This window comes from Corvus hawaiiensis, chromosome 4 (genome assembly GCF_020740725.1).
Source record: "Corvus hawaiiensis isolate bCorHaw1 chromosome 4, bCorHaw1.pri.cur, whole genome shotgun sequence".
NCBI classification, from domain to species: domain Eukaryota; kingdom Metazoa; phylum Chordata; class Aves; order Passeriformes; family Corvidae; genus Corvus; species Corvus hawaiiensis.
The window spans coordinates 19,819,913-19,838,064 of NC_063216.1; the positions used below are offsets into that span (position 1 = coordinate 19,819,913).

At 42.3% G+C, this 18,152-nt stretch overlaps 1 protein-coding gene across 1 annotated transcript in view; it reads left to right on the plus strand.

The window, feature by feature from the left end:
• AKR1D1 (aldo-keto reductase family 1 member D1) overlaps nt 1-17,837 on the plus strand; it is a 34,851-nt gene extending 17,014 nt beyond the window's left edge. Inside the window, exons 3-9 of the mRNA XM_048302317.1 lie at nt 3,995-4,111; nt 8,537-8,614; nt 10,938-11,060; nt 12,789-12,898; nt 13,380-13,545; nt 14,308-14,390; nt 17,680-17,837. Coding sequence (XP_048158274.1) covers nt 3,995-4,111; nt 8,537-8,614; nt 10,938-11,060; nt 12,789-12,898; nt 13,380-13,545; nt 14,308-14,390; nt 17,680-17,722 — 720 coding nt within the window. The 3' untranslated portion in view covers nt 17,723-17,837. The remainder of the gene's footprint in view (nt 1-3,994; nt 4,112-8,536; nt 8,615-10,937; nt 11,061-12,788; nt 12,899-13,379; nt 13,546-14,307; nt 14,391-17,679) is intronic.
• The last annotated feature ends 315 nt before the right edge of the window (nt 17,838-18,152 follow it).

Here is an 18,152-nt window from a genome sequence, read left to right on the forward strand (position 1 = left end):
CCTGCAAATGAGTTTTTTTCTGTTAGAGTAATTCCCTGTACAGGTTTGCCATGAGGTTGCATAATGAAGGGGGTGGGAGCAAGCACGTGCATGCCAGTGTCTGTGTATGGGAGAATAGCAAGTGCTTACATTGGTACTACTGCCAGAAAATTACTCATCAAGCTACACCCTTAGTTACTGTATCACCTGTCATTAAAAAGTTTTAGGATGAGGAATCAACTTACTTGGAGAGAAGATGTCATTACACTTCTGCTCTAGAGCAATGAGGCTGGAATAATGCGTGAGCTACTTTATGCATTCAAGTCTTAACTCTATGAGCTGACTCTCTCCTAAAAGAATGAATTCCCTTGTCCAATGAAGGGTCTGACAAAAGCTGTCACAACTACAATGAATTATCCCAGGTAAAAGAGAGCTCATTGCACATCGCAGAATAAAGACTGATGGTGCCTGTCCAGTTTCTAAGGAAGTTTATAGCCTCAAATAGTCCTTCCTGCAGTGCTTCTTTGAACATATCAGCCTAATATTTTCCCTTTCTCCTTTCCCAAATAAGACGTAATCCACAATTACTCAACAGACTTGCAAATAAACACCAGTGTTCCTAGAGTGAAAGATCCCATGGGATGAGAGGCCTGGCTTACTGTGAGCAATTCAGTTAAGTTCTATGATCTGGGAAAACTAAGCTTCAGATTGGATAGTTTGCAGACCAAGTGGATTTTCAGCAGCTATAGACCAACTTCCAAGTACAGCAATTTCCAGTCTGTAAAATATGCAACTCTTTTCCAAGTTTCCTGCTTGGTTCTACTGATAACAACCTTGCCATTCTGAGAAAAGCCTCACGTTCTCAAATTTTCTGCCTTTATCAGGGGAATTTCTCAGTCTCTCATATGCCAAATATGTTGATTTGGATGAGTGAATATATTTGGTTTCAATATTTGGTTTTACAGTTTCATTACTGCAAATTATCAGTAATATTGAAATCAAAACCACTGAGTTGTGCCAAAAGGTTAGAACCAGATGTCCTAACAATTTCGAGTATTTCAACTTTCCCAGCTGCTTCCCCTGCACTTTATTTTCCCATATCAACCTTTAGGCTCTGTGAAAGCACCTCTCCTGGTAAAATTTTCAAACTTCCTTTATTTGTTAAGCCCTTCTGTATTCAGTAGTCTGATGTGATCACCAGATGACCTTCCTAGTTGATAGTCACTACTTAAACATTGAGTCATTTGGAAAACTGCAGCTCCTGCAAGTCACAGGTCTGCAACACACAGTACCACAACAGCCAGTGCCTGTGCTCCCAGCCTGCCATGTGTCTGTGAGACGACACACACACGTGTGTTTCTCTTACAGTTGTGTCCTGTTTGTGCTTGACAAAACATCAGCTGCTCAGGGTGATCGTCCATGATAGCATTTCTACAATCTTTAAAAGAGTTCAAAGGCAGAAGTGAAAAATACTCTGCAACCAATTCAATCCATCACAACCTAGGATTTTCACAGGTTTCACTCAAAACTTTCACAGCAGCTCTGAACATCCCAGAAGGAGCAGGAATGGATAACCCTTGCCTTATGTATCTCTAGTTTTATGTACCTTACAAACTCAGGTATCTTACAAACTACAGGCAAACCTCAACCCAGTAGATATCTCAGGCATTCATCAATAACCAACTGATATGAACTCTTGCGTCTTCCAGGTAGATACAGCAGACCATTCTTGGAAGCAGTAGGCACTACAGAAGTTAGTTCTGTTTTCTGCCTTACTGACATCAGAAGTACTGGAAATTCCCAAGACCCTTCAGTCTCAAGCCCCTGGTGCAGATCTTTCCTTAAGCAAAGATGCTGCAGATGGAAGGCTGATCCATCAGCGGGGACTAAGGAGAGCAGCCCTGCTGAGTGGCAGCGTTGCTGGAACAGTGACCTGGTGTGATCGCACTGCATCTGCCAGTTGAAATCATCAGCACTTGCACTTGGCTCTCGCTGCTGGCTGCCTGATCAGGCAGAGCAGCTCAGCATCCAGAAATTTTAGAGGTTTTATATCAACTGCCAACATCTCACTTGGCTTATACAGCAAGACCTTTCTGGTCTCCTCTTTCATCCCAGGATATTTCTTTCATTAAACTAGAAGTAACATTTCCAGGAAATGTGGTGTCCTAAAATGCCAAAGCCAGCTGGCAGCTTTGACTGCTCAAACATCAACATGGGTTCTACTTAGGTAGATAATACAATAACTTGTACAAATCATGAAAACAGTTATGAAACTCTGAAGTTTCCATGGCATCGATGTCTTGACATAGTACAAATGTTTGCTGTTTTTAAAGGCTGGTTCTTTAGAACCTCTGCAGTTTTTTAAAGGGAAGTATATTTACTGGCAAATACTGAGCTTAATAGTACTGGGCTAGAAAGGGCACTCAGAAAAACTACTTCTAAGCACTATGTCTCATGTTACCAAATTTCTAAAACACAGTAACAAACTGAACATCAAGGGTCTACAAAGTCATTTCCGTACTTAAATACAAGTTAAGATCATTTTGCATGTAAAATGCTTCAAAAAAATACATAGACCAAAGGCTTTCAATAAATCCAGTGGAACAGCTTAAAACTCTTGAGAACACGACCTCGGTCCCTTTACTGTAGTACACCTCAGCCTCTTTCCACTGTTACTGATCATAAACTCTTCACACCTTGCAGGACACAGCTGAGAAGGGCCTAGTATGAATTTCCAGGTGTTTTGGTTTGTCAGCTTAGGGCAGGGTCAGATGTCCTGCTCTCAGTACAACTTAAGGTGTCCTTGCTTTGGGCTGAACTGAGCAGATTGTTTTCCTGGGGAATAACTCTAACTTGGTTTAAAACAAACAAGCAGTTAAAATACCTTAAACTTCAGCCAAGCTATACCCCTTGACACCTATAATCAACATCTTCTCCCACAAATCACAATTCAAGTTTTGTGTCTTTAGAACAAATTCATTCTATGCCTTGGCATACAGTGCCTGTCAGCTTTGGTGGCAGAACTGACTAGACAATGACCATACCAGCAAATAGCAGGTTTTTCCAACCAACAAAAGTGACAAAAACCTCAACATGACACTTCACATGTTAGTTTTGTAAGTTGAAAAAAAAAAAAAAGAGAAAAGAAAATAACCCAACTTATTGTGTGCATTCAAATGGCACTTTAAACCTTCTGTTGTGTGTTAATTCTGCTGCTGGTAAAATCGACAAAACTCAATCAGTTTACAAAGAGCTCTTGGTTACTAATTACCATGCTATGGTTTTATTCTTGCAAGAGACGTGCATCAGCAGAGTTCAGTTAGAGATAGTATTGAGCACTCACCAGCTAAGCACACTCCATAGCAATCTCAGGGCACAACCCTGAAAGGAAGCAGTTGGGATTAAAGAGGTACAGAAGACTTTAACTCCTCACGCCTGCATTACAGTGACTAAACACAAACACATCTTCCCGTGAGGACTGGGGAATAAGTGAAAACTTCCCTAGTCAGGCAGTCTCTCAGGCTCCACGACCACAGGAGAAAACCAGAAGATTCTCTTTGTGCTGGGTGCTTGGCTGTTCAATAGCTAACTCACATGATCCGAGCTTCTGCCTTCAAGCATAAAACTGACCACAGATTCCTTGTGGGAACAAAGTTTTTCAGTGAAAGCATATGCTTGGAAAACAAAAGGAATCTAAGTTCATTGAGCAAGAGTTTGCAATATACTCAGCTCAGAAGAACCTCTGTTGTAATAAAAAAATACATAATGGCTTTACTGGGTCAACACTTCATCAGTCCTGGGCAAGAATTCCTGTCTTAGCCTCTGCACCTGGCTCTGACAGAAGGCAAGGTAAGGCCCTCACCTCTGCCTTGCAGGGATGTAGACCATGATGTCTTTGCACTGTGCATAATGAGCCCTGTCAGAAGGACAAGAGGGAGGGAGTGTATGCTGCAGGGATTCAGCTGGCTCACTCTTCCTCCTGGCACCCAAAAAAAGCCTGTGCTTGCCTCCCCAGCTGTGGAATACCTGCCATCCCCCAGAGCTGGTGCGTCCCACGCTGGAGAAAACCCTGAAGATCCTGCAGCTGGACTACGTGGACCTCTACATTATTGAGCTGCCAATGGCTTTCAAGGTAAAAAGAAAAATTGCTTGGAAAAAGTGCATGAGCTTGGCTTGAACCAAGGTCTCCTTCTAGCGTATTCCTTGCAGCTTCCAGCCTATATTGTCAATAGTATTTTGGGCAGAAAACATATATATTTTGATATGTATTGCATATATGTATTTCTGTGTGCTACCCACCCAAAGAAAGGCTTACAAGGGGTGTGAGAACAGGCCAGGACAGATGGTGCTTAGAGTCTTTCTGCTGGAAGGACAGGTCTTCCAACAGGGGTTGAGCAGTTCCTACTATGAAAAAATTACCATAGCTGAAGCAGTACATGTGTCTGAATCCTCTCTGAGCCATGAGGAGGGAGTCACTGGAGGTAAGAGGTCATACAAAGCAGCAACAGGCTGGGGGCAAAGCTTGGAGTGGGAGAGGGAAAGGCAAAAAAGTCCCCAAGTTGGTTTCCTTAATCAGTCCCAAATTAAAGCTGCTGGGCAAATCATGGTTATGATCTTAATCTCCATAACTGCAGTGCTCAGCTTCAGTAGATCACAACTGGTGCCAAATATGGGCTGTCCATCTCTCATTCTTAAAAGTTCAAGGCTGATATTCCTTCATACTGCTGGCTGTGGGCAACTTACAGGCAAACCCTTTGAATGCAGGGAGCTCACATCAGAGTTGCATGCCTCCCTCTTGCAAGTCCACGTGTTCTGCTTTCACAGCTCTTTGTACCTTGCTTTACAATTTTCCTCTACAAGTACATATATAGAGCCAAATGAAATTAGGAGAATGATATTCAAAACATTTAAATGGTTTTGAACTAGAACTAATTAAATCCTTCTAAGAGACATCAGGATCAGGCAATTAGTTGGTTAACTGTTTCTGAACAAGGTTTGAGCTCTAAACTGGCCTCTTCTTGCAAGAAAGATAGTTCTCTGATTATTAAAATAATATTTTGCTGCAGACTCAAAATTACCAGAACTACCAGATAGGAAGCCATTTACCAATGCAGCTATCACATTACACTTGCAACCCTTTTTTTCCCTTGAGGAGGCCATATCCTATTAAGACCTGTATAGGAGTAACCAGACTCTGATATTAAAATTTTATTTATACAGTCACACGTATGGAATCCTTTTGGGTACATTTTTGAAAATTTCCCACCACTAGCAATTTCCTGTTTCCCTCTTCTTGTGTTTGTATTCTTTAGTAGTTCATTCTCCCACATAGTGAAGGTCATTGTCTCACAATATAAAGATATAGACAGCTGGCTTTAAAGTAATGTACATCTGACTCCCTGAGGCTTGTATCAACAATCTTGAGCTGTTAAAGGAGTAGCAGACCTAGACATTCATTCATGTTTCTCATGAGAGGAGAGAAAAAAAGAAGTCAATTTCTGCCTGAAAAATATACACTTTTCTGTGTCAAATACACCAAGAAAAAACCCCATCCTTTTGCAGTGGTGACAGGTTTCCTTTCTGCGCTCCCTCTCTCACAAATACACCCATCCTGCCTGTGATGCTTGCCTTTGATGAGGAGTATGCAGGTGTAACTCTAAGAAACTCCTACTCCCCCCTAGTCTGCAAACATTCATGCTTTTCTCCCCAGAAGTCTTCTAGGAAACACAGTCTCTGGTTGGAACCAGCGACGTACTTGAGACAGAACTTACAGTACCACTCTGAAAACAGTAAGAAATATGCCCCTGCAGAGCCCAGCCAGCAATTTGTCAAGGGCTTTTAGGCAGAGCAAGAGGACTATGGCTTCAGAGAGCACCAGTCAGCAAAGTCCCACTGCTTTTCCACAGCTCACGGATGGCCAACACAGGGGGTGAAACTATTCGCTGACCTACCAACATTAGCCTACACCTCCCTGTATTTTTCCCCATGTAGATTCCCCATTCAGGACTTTTGTCCTTCCTGCCTTTAGCCCCTCAGGAGTGGTGCTCAGCCCCTCTACCCTAGCAAGGCAGATGACCAGCAGGAACAGGTCTCCTCTGGGCCACCACGTGCCCTCTGCCTGGGGAGCTCATACCCACCAGCAGGTTTTTTAGGGGACTCTTCTCAGATGACTAATTCATCAGTAAGCATCAGCCTGTGCACTAAATGATCTGCAAATCCATCCCAACTGTGTGATTCTGTGGTATGACAGGAAAGCAGGTATTTTAGTATTACACTGAACAAGTCTCGTCTAAGTATCTTGTCATTTTAAAACAATAACTCCAAACAGACCACTGGCTTCACTATTTGACTTCCTGTTGCCCTTCTGTTTATAGGACAGGTATTCACAGGTTGTTAAAATGGCTTTCTTGAGAAAGCCTGCTTGCCAAAGACCATTTTATGAAAGCAATGGGATGGGCAAATCTGTCTTCCTGCATCTGTGTTGGTAAGAAAATTATAATGGGAGCAGGACTTTTCCTCTCAGTGGTTAACAACTGCTGGGTTTTAAACTGGCAAGTAAGCTGTCTGGTATCTTTTGGAGTGCCTCCAGACTTCGAACATGACATGATAAGGTGTGTTCCCTGCATAATGACAGTGACTGTATGGTGTTGACACACTGATTTCAGTGCTCGTGCAGCAGCACGGTAGCAAGCCACCTCACATCCAGTGTAAAGCACAAGGCTATCTCAAAGAGAACTGCAAGAGAAGACATCAGCATTTCTGGGACTGACTGGTATGGTGTAGTTCATGAGAACCCAGAGCTAAAATATGTGACCAGCTTCTGAAAGACCTTCTCAAAGACCCCATAACCACCACCCCGTCACCATCAAAACACTGCCTTTCTCTCAGCGCTTTATGCATCTGCAGGCAGTTCTTCCATTCAAAAATTCCCTTGCATTAAAAGATAGCTTGGTAGAGAAAGTTTTGCCTGGAGACTATCAAGCAGAGACAACTGCACTTTGACACCTTGCACAGTTCTCTGCAGATAGGAGGAAGGATTGACCACTGTAGAAATCCACAGTAGTTCACACCACATCTCAGTCAAGAGAAGTTCGTCTTCAAGCACCATTCATGCTAACTTGGTTCATTTTTTAAAACACAAGTGATAGAAATAGAGGAAAATGGGAGGATGGTAAATTAGCTGATGTAATTGCTGCCTATTGACTACTATAAAAAAGAGTGGAATAGAAATTAATGAATTAGAAGTGGGACAGAGTAAAACAATCCTGAATTCAGACTCATTTCCTGAACTTAAACAAGTCCAACTGCTGTATGTTGAACTTGCAGTCCTTGAAAAATGTGCTGGGGTATCATGGGATGAATGGTTTTTTTCCAAAATACCATGGGGTGCTTTTGCAAATAAAGCTTCTCCACCTCATGTTATGATGGCAAACACTTTGCCTTCTAACAGAAAAAAAAAAAAATGTACCCAACAGTCACCTATCTCCATCTAGTTAAGATATTCTTTTTTCCAGGAAGACAGCGCAAGAAAAGCAACAAATTGTCTTTGTGGAATTAGCTGAGGAAAATCAGCACATTTGGAGGAGACAGGCTTATGTCTGTAACTGAGACCTTGGCCCTCTGAAATCCGAGGCTGTGTTTTCCTTAGGCTCACTTTTCCCATTAAATGCCTTGGATTTGAACTCGATTGAATTGGGAGGTGATAGTTACTGATCATATTAGTCACAGCTGCATGTTCCCAAGGAGTTACCACGTCAACATCTTGTACCCAGGCCTTTGAAATGTAGCAGTTTGAAGTCAGATCAAATGTCAAACATCACTGAAGGGTTTCTGTTCAAAAAAAAGAAAAACTAAACCCCAGCAAAACACAAAAGTGAAATTGTGATCAGACACAGGGGAGGGAGATGTTAACGCATTGCCTGCAACAGCAGTGAAATGACCAGCAAATAAGAGAAAGCTGTGCTTGTGAGATATCAGCTCATAAACCATCCCTGAAGTTCTCTACGAAGAGTATAGAGATCGGAAGAAGGAGCTTCTAGCATCCAAAGAAAGGTGGATAACGCACTTAAGAGGTTAGCTATGCCCATAGTCCCTTACTGCTAGTAGCTCTTGGACCCTCCAGCTGTTGGGGAGAGTACCAGCTTAGTCCAGTGCTCAAGTGCCTGGGACACAAGCAGGAGGCAAAGGAAGGGCTAAAAAGAAAAGAGGGAAGAAGTAGAAGAGAATACAGGATGGTACTCTAACCCAGCCCTTTGGAAGGAGATGAGTCTTTTGGATGCCATAACATAAAGGTCAAAAGTTTACTGAAAAACAAGGCCATCCAGGAACTCCTGAGTGTACTCTCATGTGACAGTTCAGGAGTGTATCCAAGGGTGATCTAGCAGAGGAGGATGTGGTAAGGCCAGCATGAATGACCTGCTGAACTTAGGGTGTTTCAGAAAACTACTCAACTTCTTTTTTGTCGTTTACTAGTAGAAACAGAGTCCGTGAAAACATTTTTGCTCTAAGGAGTGAAAAATTTTTCTTTAAAGCACAGAAGTATGGTTTTACTTTTCAGCCTGGAGATGCACTCTACCCAAAAGATGAAAATGGGAAATTTATCTACCATGAGACAGACTTATGTGCCACTTGGGAGGTAAGCACACATCACCCACCCATATATGCTTTAAACCCACAGATACTCATTCTTGTTTTTACTTGTGGTTTTCATAAACGCAACTGAAGCAAATTGCCGGGGGAAATGAATGGAATTCTATTATCTCCATGGATAAATTTTACTTCTGTCCTTAAGCATGTTTCTTTTTTCTATAATTTAATTATTTTTATGACAAAACATTGTTGAAATATCAGACATCCACATCCCTTCTTTCAGAGAGTGCACTCTACATTCACTACTTGAAGCTTTTATCATTAGATTTTTACCAATCCTTCCCCTTTATCAGATCTTTACAGAAAGAGAAAGTTGGAGCCCTAAGAAGAGACTGGATCATCTTAAAAAAAATAAAATCTTTTCACTTGCAGAAAAAAAGAGGTTTTGCCCTAAAGCTCACCATAAAAAAACCCAATCAAGCAAAACACTCTATTTAAAAAAAAAAACCAAAAAAAACAAAACAAAAAACCAACAAACCAACACCTTCCTCCCTCAAAAAAACCCCAAAAAACAAAGACCAAGACCTTACCATCACTTGCCATTAGAACAAGTTCGCTCACTTCTAAATTTACTTATCAGATGGGAACACAAGATTTTTCTGGTAAAAAAACTTGGAGAGAAGTAGCATTTGCCTGAAAGATTGCATCCTATATTTGTTTGTGATGTGCTCCAGTCCTTTAGGCAGATGTCTCATTAACCCTAATGTCTTGGCTTCAGGATCTTGGGTGAGGCAGAAAGTGTGAGATTAGCAATCTCCTCACATTTCTGCCTCGCAAAGCCATGGACACCTCTTTAGTTCATGGCCAGAGCTCTGCTCAGCTCTCCTTCTGCACCAAGTCTGTTGAAATAGCATCACTAATTACCCAGTTCACACCAAGAGAGATAAGAGGTGCTACTATGTGCTCCACTTCAGCTTGCAATGTCCAGATCTGGATAGTTATGTCCCAATTTAGCTCTACTCGAGGTACAGCAGATAAAGATGAATAGGGTGAAATTCTGAGTGAAATTTGAAGTGGAAGAGAGCCCGGGGTGGGCCTGAACTTTCCCTTGGCAGCTGAGCCATCCAGTTTGGCTCTTGGGGGAAAGGGGGACTTCCATGTTAGCTGTTTATGTTACACTTGACTTTGGCTGATGCAATTCATTCCTCTCTTTTCACAGGAAGGTTGCTCAGATATCGAAAGCAATATCTCTCCCAACACTGTTATAGTTTTATCTTTGAGCTGGTATTTAATGTAAAGGGTATTCTATAGCAGGCCTCTCTCTTCATCTAATAAACCAGGAGAAAAATAGGTGGTGGGGAGTGCCTGCAAATAGCAGCATCAATCTAAATTAAAACGGCTCAACTCAATCCAGATAATTTCACTCTCTCAGTGTGGTGCTAGCAGGCAAAAATTAATCCAGATGACTGTATTTGCTGGCTTGTCACTGAGTGATAGAAGGCATATGAGGCCAACTAGAGGTCATCAAACACAACGTGCCTCTTACCTCCCTACTTTCAGCTCCTGTGAGACAGAAAGAATAACAAAATCTGGAGGGGCATCCAGCTCCATGGTGGGGTCTGCTCTGCCTCAAACAGTCACTGAATTATTTGTGTGCAGAGTTTCTGGCAGCAAATGGGAAGACCATGGGAAAGGACCCCCTTTCCCCTTAACAACCCAGCAGATGAAGCTAATGAAGACCAGGGAACATAATTATATCCAGTATTCATAGGAGTTTCTCAGCTATTCGGATTTGTCTAAAATGCAATATATCTAGAATGCCTCTCTCCCATCCACCTTTTTTTTTTTTCTGCTTTATACTGTATGGATGTTTTTTGTGCAGGTTTTGTGATGTGCCTTGCCAGATATTTAGAGGATTTCACTGGAGAGAGACTTCATACAAAAAACTGTCTTACAATCAAAAGGAGTGAATTGACTTATCAGGAAAGCAATCTGTTTTGTTCACTTTTCATTCTCCAGCTTTGAGGCACTGCTAAAGCAGCATAAAGTAAGCAAAACTCTTTACAAGCGGCTGCCTGGCACTTAAGTATCTATATCTCAGGTTAAATCTTTCTGGTCTTCAGACAAATTCTACCCTCACAGGAGGTATAAAACATTAGGATTTGGTCCGGAAAGCATGTTGACACAGGAATAGAGTTTGGTTTGCCTGGACAACACCGGCCCTCATGCTAACAGAGCTGTTAGTTCTGCTGCAGCAAAGGGCTTTCTGAAGTCTCAATAATGGTCTATCTTCCACCTCTCTCTAAAATGCATGCTCCAAGAAATCAAGCCAACATGTGAGACTCCTCTTCTCTTTGCTTTCTTTGCAGGCTCTGGAGGCATGTAAAGATGCAGGCTTGGCAAAGTCTATTGGAGTATCCAATTTCAACCGCAGGCAACTGGAGATGATCATGAACAAGCCAGGACTTAAGTACAAACCTGTCAGCAACCAGGTATGCCTGCAAGCCAAGGGCAGTGCCTGCCAAGGTGCCACTTTGGGGAACACAGAGGCAAACACAGCCTAAGCCACCATGTATGGAAAGGTGATGTGTACTTTGCCACAGATGCCCTCCATACTTCCATTTCCAGCTTGAAAATATTACTCTTCCTATCTGGGCTAAAGATCAATATTTGAAGGCTCTGGAGCAATCACTTTCCTCAATTTCTGCTCCAGGACTATAAAACTGGTGCCTCTGTGCCAAAGCTCCATAACAAGGTTGAATGCTGAGTCAAAGCAGATCTTAGATCTCTGCCTTGTACCTTATTTCAAGTCCAGAAATTCCCAAGAAAACCATTCAGAGCTAACCAGTCCTCAATGAAACCATGTCTACCTTAGCTGACACCAACCCAACCCTACAGATTCTGAGTCACTCCAGGCTTCTCAAGTGTAAAAGCCATTAGGAGCAACTCCTAAATTTCCTGTACTTGCTCTCTTGTACTTTTCCTCTAAGACATTTGTAAGAGATAGAGAAAACGCTCAATTAATGGAGACCCCGTTGAGTGGCTGGCCCGTGCTACACAATCCCATGAGGATGACAGGCACATCCGAGTTAAATTACAGCAGCGGGGCTCTGGGAAGGTGACAAGTGGCAGCAACCCATCTGAGTGCCCAGTACCTTTGGCTCTGGCCTTTGGCAGGTCACTGCATTTCCTAGAAATCACTGGGAAGCTCTTCTGACTCGTCTGGCACAAACAAATATCCACATTAGCAGTAATAGAGAAGAGGCCAGGGACCAACCAGGACCAACTTCCCACTCCCAGCGCGTGTCTTGGAGGGCTGGACTGGCCATGAGGCAGGGCAAGGAGGCTGGCCACAGCTTTCATTCCTACATTTGGCCTGGAGGGAAGGGCTGCCTGCGAGAATAGGAAATTCCAGCACCCTTCCCTGGTATTAACATGTCCAGCGGGTGCAAAATGCAATTGCTGTTTCTGGCGTGCCCCTAAGACTGCACTGAGCATTGCTGATGCTTCCTGGGGTCGAGGAAAACCAGGCAAAAGATTAAGGCCAGCTTAGGGCAGCTGGCCAGCAAGCTTAGATGTGCCAGATAGCTTCAGACTTGCCAGATAGTAACCACTGCAAACAGCGGTTGCTCTGTCACCTTTTAGACATCCATTTCCCAGAGTCTGAGATCACAGCCAGAAAATCCATGCCTGTGAGGGAGCAGTTTGCAATGTGGGAGAGCAGAGCTCGCAACAAGGTCATAATCTCACCTTTTGTACACGCCCCCCACCTTTCTAACTGGGACAGTTTATGCCAACACTTCCCTAAAAACAACATCTGATTAGTCATCCTGAATGCAAGAGGCAGAAAAATGGAGAACTGTCCCACATGAGATGGGTTGCCTTCTCAGTCTACTTGTCTAGTGAGCTTCCCTCACCTCCATAACCCCCCACTTATTGCCACCTTTCCACTGAGGGCCAACAAAAGTTCCCTGTAGCCAAATTATAGTTGCAGATGTTAATCTGCTGTCCATCAAAAAAAAAAAACAAACCCAAAAAATCAATCACCCAGAAATGTATAATTAGAATAATAACCACAGATTATGTTTCTTATTCCCTAACTTACACATATCCTTTCCTGAAAGCATCACCTAGTCTGTAGATCTCACAAAATCTGGGATATCTTCTGCTTCTCTATCTTGCCCTGTTGATTAATCCTTCTTTCTACGTTACTCTTGTAGGTAGAATGCCACCCCTACTTCACCCAACCCAAACTCCTAGAATTTTGCAGACAACATGACATTGTTATTGTTGGGTACAGCCCTTTGGGAACCTCAAGGGATGAATCATGGTGAGTCCCCACGTTACTTTCTAATAGGAGGACAATATCCAGGGAAACATAGTTCTCCCCTCCTGGATCTCTGTGCAAAATACCTCTGCCCCCATTTTTTAAAGTGGTTTTGAACTTCAGTGTCTAAATATTACTGTTGTGAGTATAAACTTTCAACACTCCTGCTGCATGTTGTCATCAAAGAATGCCAGGTGTCTGCATAGGAGGTTGCCTCAGGTCTCCTCTAACAGAAGGCAAGTGTTTGGAACTGGGAATGTGTGAGGCTTAGGTGAGGAAGGAGAAACTAAGTCAACGTTAGGACATCACGTAGGAAGTTGCCTTTGACAACCCGCCAACCTAAGAGCCAAAGCTTTTCTCCCATCTTTCACCCTACTTGTCAAAAGGTGCACTGTTCTGACCACAAACTAGTAGATGCCCCTATGTTTTGACATTAAAGATGAGGAGGTTTTTTGTTTTCTTTTTCTTCCCACTTTTCTTCCAGGGTAAATGTTTCCTCCCCTCCTTTACTGAAGGATCCTGTGCTGAATGCCATTGGCAAGAAGTACAACAAGACTGCGGCACAGATTGCTTTGCGTTTCAATGTCCAGCGAGGGGTGGTGGTCATCCCAAAAAGTTTCAATCCACAACGCATCAGAGAGAATTTCCAGGTAAATTCATACCCCAGTAGTACATGGATGAATCCACTTACATTGGCTTAGCCCCTAGAGAAGGTAATCTCCCCATTCTTTCTGTAGAAATATGTAGGACTTGACCAATGGCAAACTTTGCTGCATTTGATGCTTTTTGTCCCCACTGCTAAATGGTAACAAGATGTGACAATAATAGAGCAATGCATAGAGAAAACGTTGGTGTCTTTTAACCCTCTGGAGCAGCTAAAGCTCCAGCTGGTGGTGTGTCCCAGAGCACCAGCTGCTGCAGTGAGGAGCACAAGTGAGATGAGGTAACTCAGTAGGTCAGCAGCCCAAGGCTGCAGGAGCTCAGGAATGACTGAATGTTCTGCCCTGTCTTCAGGTATGGGACAGCTGTGCTAGGGCAGGGTTGCTGCATACAAGTGTGACAGAGAGGTTCACAACCACGCCACCAGAAAACATCTGGCTTGACACCACCCACAAATAAGATGAATTTGTTCCTGCATCCCTTGCAGCACTGCTCTCTGCTTTCCCTGGAAATACATTGCTTTCAAAGCTGGTGGCTCAGTATTGCCAAACTACCTTCCCCTTCTTGCAAAAAGGGTGTAGGCAAATGTGACTGGTCTTATTCATGTCCTCGAGACTCTTGCAAATGCAAGTAAGCATGGGTTTGTGGGAGAGATACAGGGAGAAGGAGGGATTGTACTTCTGGAATCTGGAACATATGAAGGTTGATTATGGCAAGAAATGCTAACACATTCCTAACATCTCCTCCATTAGATCTTTGACTTCTCCCTCACTGAGAAAGAGATGAAAGAAATTGAAGCCCTGAACAAAAATGTTCGTTATGTGGAACTGTTAATGTAAGTACAGGAGAAATCCTAGATCCTCGCAGAGCATTCCTGTCCTTTCAGAGAATTAAAAAAAACCCCAACACTTCCTTTTAATATTAACTTTTGCATAAACAACCTTATTTTAAGGTAAGGCTTAAACATGACAGACTTTTAATGCAGCCTGAATATGCTCCCAAACCTGTTGCAAAAATAAGTGTAAAATTCTTGCCTACAACTCAGGTTGCCAAAGCCCACCTAGTAGAAAGTGACTATATCTGGCTATTCCATCTCTACTCCATTTCCTTAAACTCTTTCTGCTATGTGGAAATGATGGTCTCAGATACTGATAAAGCATAGCATCATCCCTGTCTAGAAGTGTGGATATTGGAGTTGAAATTCAAATAAAATTGAGTTGTTCCTTCTTCTAAGGAAAACAGGAAGCTTGTTTGACTGCTAGACCACTTCCTAGATATCGCTTCCAAGAGCTAACAAGGCTTGATCTCTTGCTGCTTATCATCTAAAGCTTACCACCCAATATAGTTCTGCTTCACTGTGTTATCCCAGAAAACTCAGACTGGCCCAACATCCCTTCTTCCAGAGGATGAGGCTGTTTGTTTTTCCTTCAGTTCAAAAGCATCTGTGGTTTATGGCCAAACTTTGTTTTCCCCTTTTCAGGGCACTCAATATGTAGCCAAATGCTAGAGATTAATTTCCATGCCTTTCTCTTTTTACTTTGGATTATCTGTGTCCTGCCAAACTGTAGCATGAAATGAAAAGCATTGGTAACAGCATCAATAGCACTCTAAAATGTTGACCATCACTCAAAAGATATGGGGAAATGTTGCAAAGAAACAAACAAACCACTTACTGTGCTGCATAATATGATTCAAAATATTCACTAAGTTAAAAGCATCATAATGGAGTTCATCTTTCACATTTAAGCTCAGCCAGGTGCTCTGAAGCTTTAGTTCCTTAAAATTTAAAATAGCCTTCCATCAATTAGCAGTACTTAGTTCGAGAAGACTTCTCACAAATGGCCTAGGAGATTCTTAAGTGTGTTTTGGTATCTGAAACACTTTGGTTTTATATAGCAAAATTGAGTTATAGCAGCATTCAAATTTTAAAAATTATATACACAAAATGTAACCTTGGTGCAAATGCAAGAGCATTTTCCAGAAACAAAGTTAAAGGCTGCAAATGCCCACAGGAGAAGAACTTTCTAAGCCACCAATCTAAAAAACTAATAAATTAAATACTTTGCTTTATTAGACTGAAATTGGTCACAGCAGGCCACCAAGGATAAGGAAAACAGGATGCATAGGATGGACATTGGCAGGTCTAGTTTTCACTGGACTCCAGGCTGGGGAAAAATGTTTAAGTACAGTCTGATCTCAGCTATGAAAAAAACCTTATCAGAAAAGTGATGTTGCCATGTAAGGAGCAGATATATAGATTTATATATATAGATATATATGCCTGCTGTGCGTTACCACACTGAAGTGTCTGGAATTGACACTGCATCAGACAAATTAGCCTAAACATATTTCTTATTTCATCCAGCAATATATATCTGAAAAAGTCAAACCACGACACAGAAAGACTTTTGGTTAGTCAACTTCATGCAAAACCTTTGACTGCTGGAGTGCAAATGCCAGCAGGAATGGAGAAAATCCAGCTTTTCTCTGATTCTTCCTATTATCAGCTACCATAAGGGTACTGTGTGCAAACCTGTTGTTCTGATGGTATGAGTACAAACAGGATACATACATGCATACAGGATAACACAATCAGTGGAATGAATTAGCAAGTTAAGCATCTGAGAAGAAAATGGAAGTTTTATAGAAATATAAAAAATCTTAATCTGAAATTGTTTCTTGTCCTCTTGGAGAAATCTAGAAGCATTGTGCAGGGCAAGTTTTACATTAAGTTATCTTATGCTCCCATTCTTTGCTATGGATGTTTTTCCTTACCAGTTATGCCAAGCTGCAGTGACTCCTCCAAGTGAATCATTTTCACTCAAAGGACTCAGACTTTTGAATATGTGAGATCTGATTAGCCAGCATGCTCTACAGATGAAAAGTAGAGATAATGACACTGGCAACTCAGACATTATCACATTATACTGAAGTCAAACAAGCCAAAGTGTTGTGGCTTGTTTTGTTTTTTGGGGTTTTTTTTCAACCAACTCAATCTGTTAATGTGTAAACACTTGATCGTGGCTGAATATCAGAATGAAATGTTTTGACACAACCAATTCAAAATGTTTGATGCCTTCCAGTTAGTTACCTTCAATATTGTGAAATGTGTCCTTTCCAGACTGGAACGACTCACAGCTGGATAAATGCCAGTATTTGTTGTGCTCTGCTGTAAGGCAAGGCAGCCAGCTGCCATGGTGCACCTGAGAATGCTCTTCAGAAATTTTTCGTTTAGCTAATGGAAAGTGTTTGTCAAGCCAGGGCTTGTGATTTAGCACCATCTTCTCAAACAAACAAGAAAACCCACTACAGAAAACAGCTACCTCTCTCTCAAGTCTGCCAATAATGGGCAAACACAGCGTTATTTTTTCACCTGAAGTTGACCCTTCTTGCCTTTTATCATGATCTTGGATTGTGCATCCGCCCTGAGCATGCAGATTCTAAAACAAAGCCTGAAGCATCTCTACCTTTGTTAGGATGCACCCATGAACATCCCTTTCTCCCCTGGACTGGGTCATCCCAAAGCTTATTTGTATATTCTCAGCCACTGTAGATGCTGGCAGAGCATCTAGGCTGAGCTAGAGGACAGACAGACCTAGTTTAGGTATGGCAGCTGCTCGGGGAAAGCACCATCCCAGACCTGTTCATGCCAGCTCTAAGGGCATCAGACAAAGTAGAACAGTCTGGTGTCTCCACCTCTTCTTCATATATAGCCCTTATTTCTAGGGGTCTTTCTAGACATCTGAACAAAGTCTTCCCCTTCCACAATGCACACATGGTGAAGCCATCCCCCTTTCCTAAAACACTTCTATTCACCTGAGTTAAATAGTGAGAATAGCTGACATCCAGGCTCTTGCTGGTTTTCCCCATCTCTCCTTAAGGTATGCAGACTGTAGGCCTGAAAAATGCTCCTTCACTGTCCTCTCCTTAAATACATAGGTTTGCTTCCAAGTCTGCAGGTACAGTTATTCAGGGCAGAACAGCTTCTGAATAAGTAGAAGAGCCTTCCATGAAGAGCACATATATATCACAAGGAAGAGGTTTGCTGGGCACAGGACAACTGCAGTGATTTGAAATCCTGCTTCACTCAAGGAGCTCACTTGTCCAATCTGACTTCTCCACAGGTGGCGTGACCATCCAGAGTATCCCTTCAATGATGAATACTGAAAACAAGGTGGGTCTGGACAGCCAGTGCTGTTAGGCTTTGCTGAGAGAGACTCAACATTTGACGCTTTGTCTTCATGTGAGGCTGTTCAAATCAGCATTAAAAACATGACATTTACTTCTTTTTATCTTGTCAGTCTCTTTTTGCTACTGAAGATCAAATCTATCTAATTAACTGAAATTCTGGTTTTGGCTTAGCAGGCTTTAATGCTGAACACTGAAGGCTCAAGACCAACCACTGATAAAACTGAAGATTTCTCCTAAAAACAGGTTCACTAGTTTAAGCCAAATTGGCTCCACTTAATGGAATATTCTTCACTTAATCTGAAACAAAACATTACACTTCAGTGGGTGTGAGGCAGAATCAGAATCACAGAATGGGTAAAGTTGGAAGAGACCACAGAGGGGTCATGTGGTCCAAACCAGCACCATT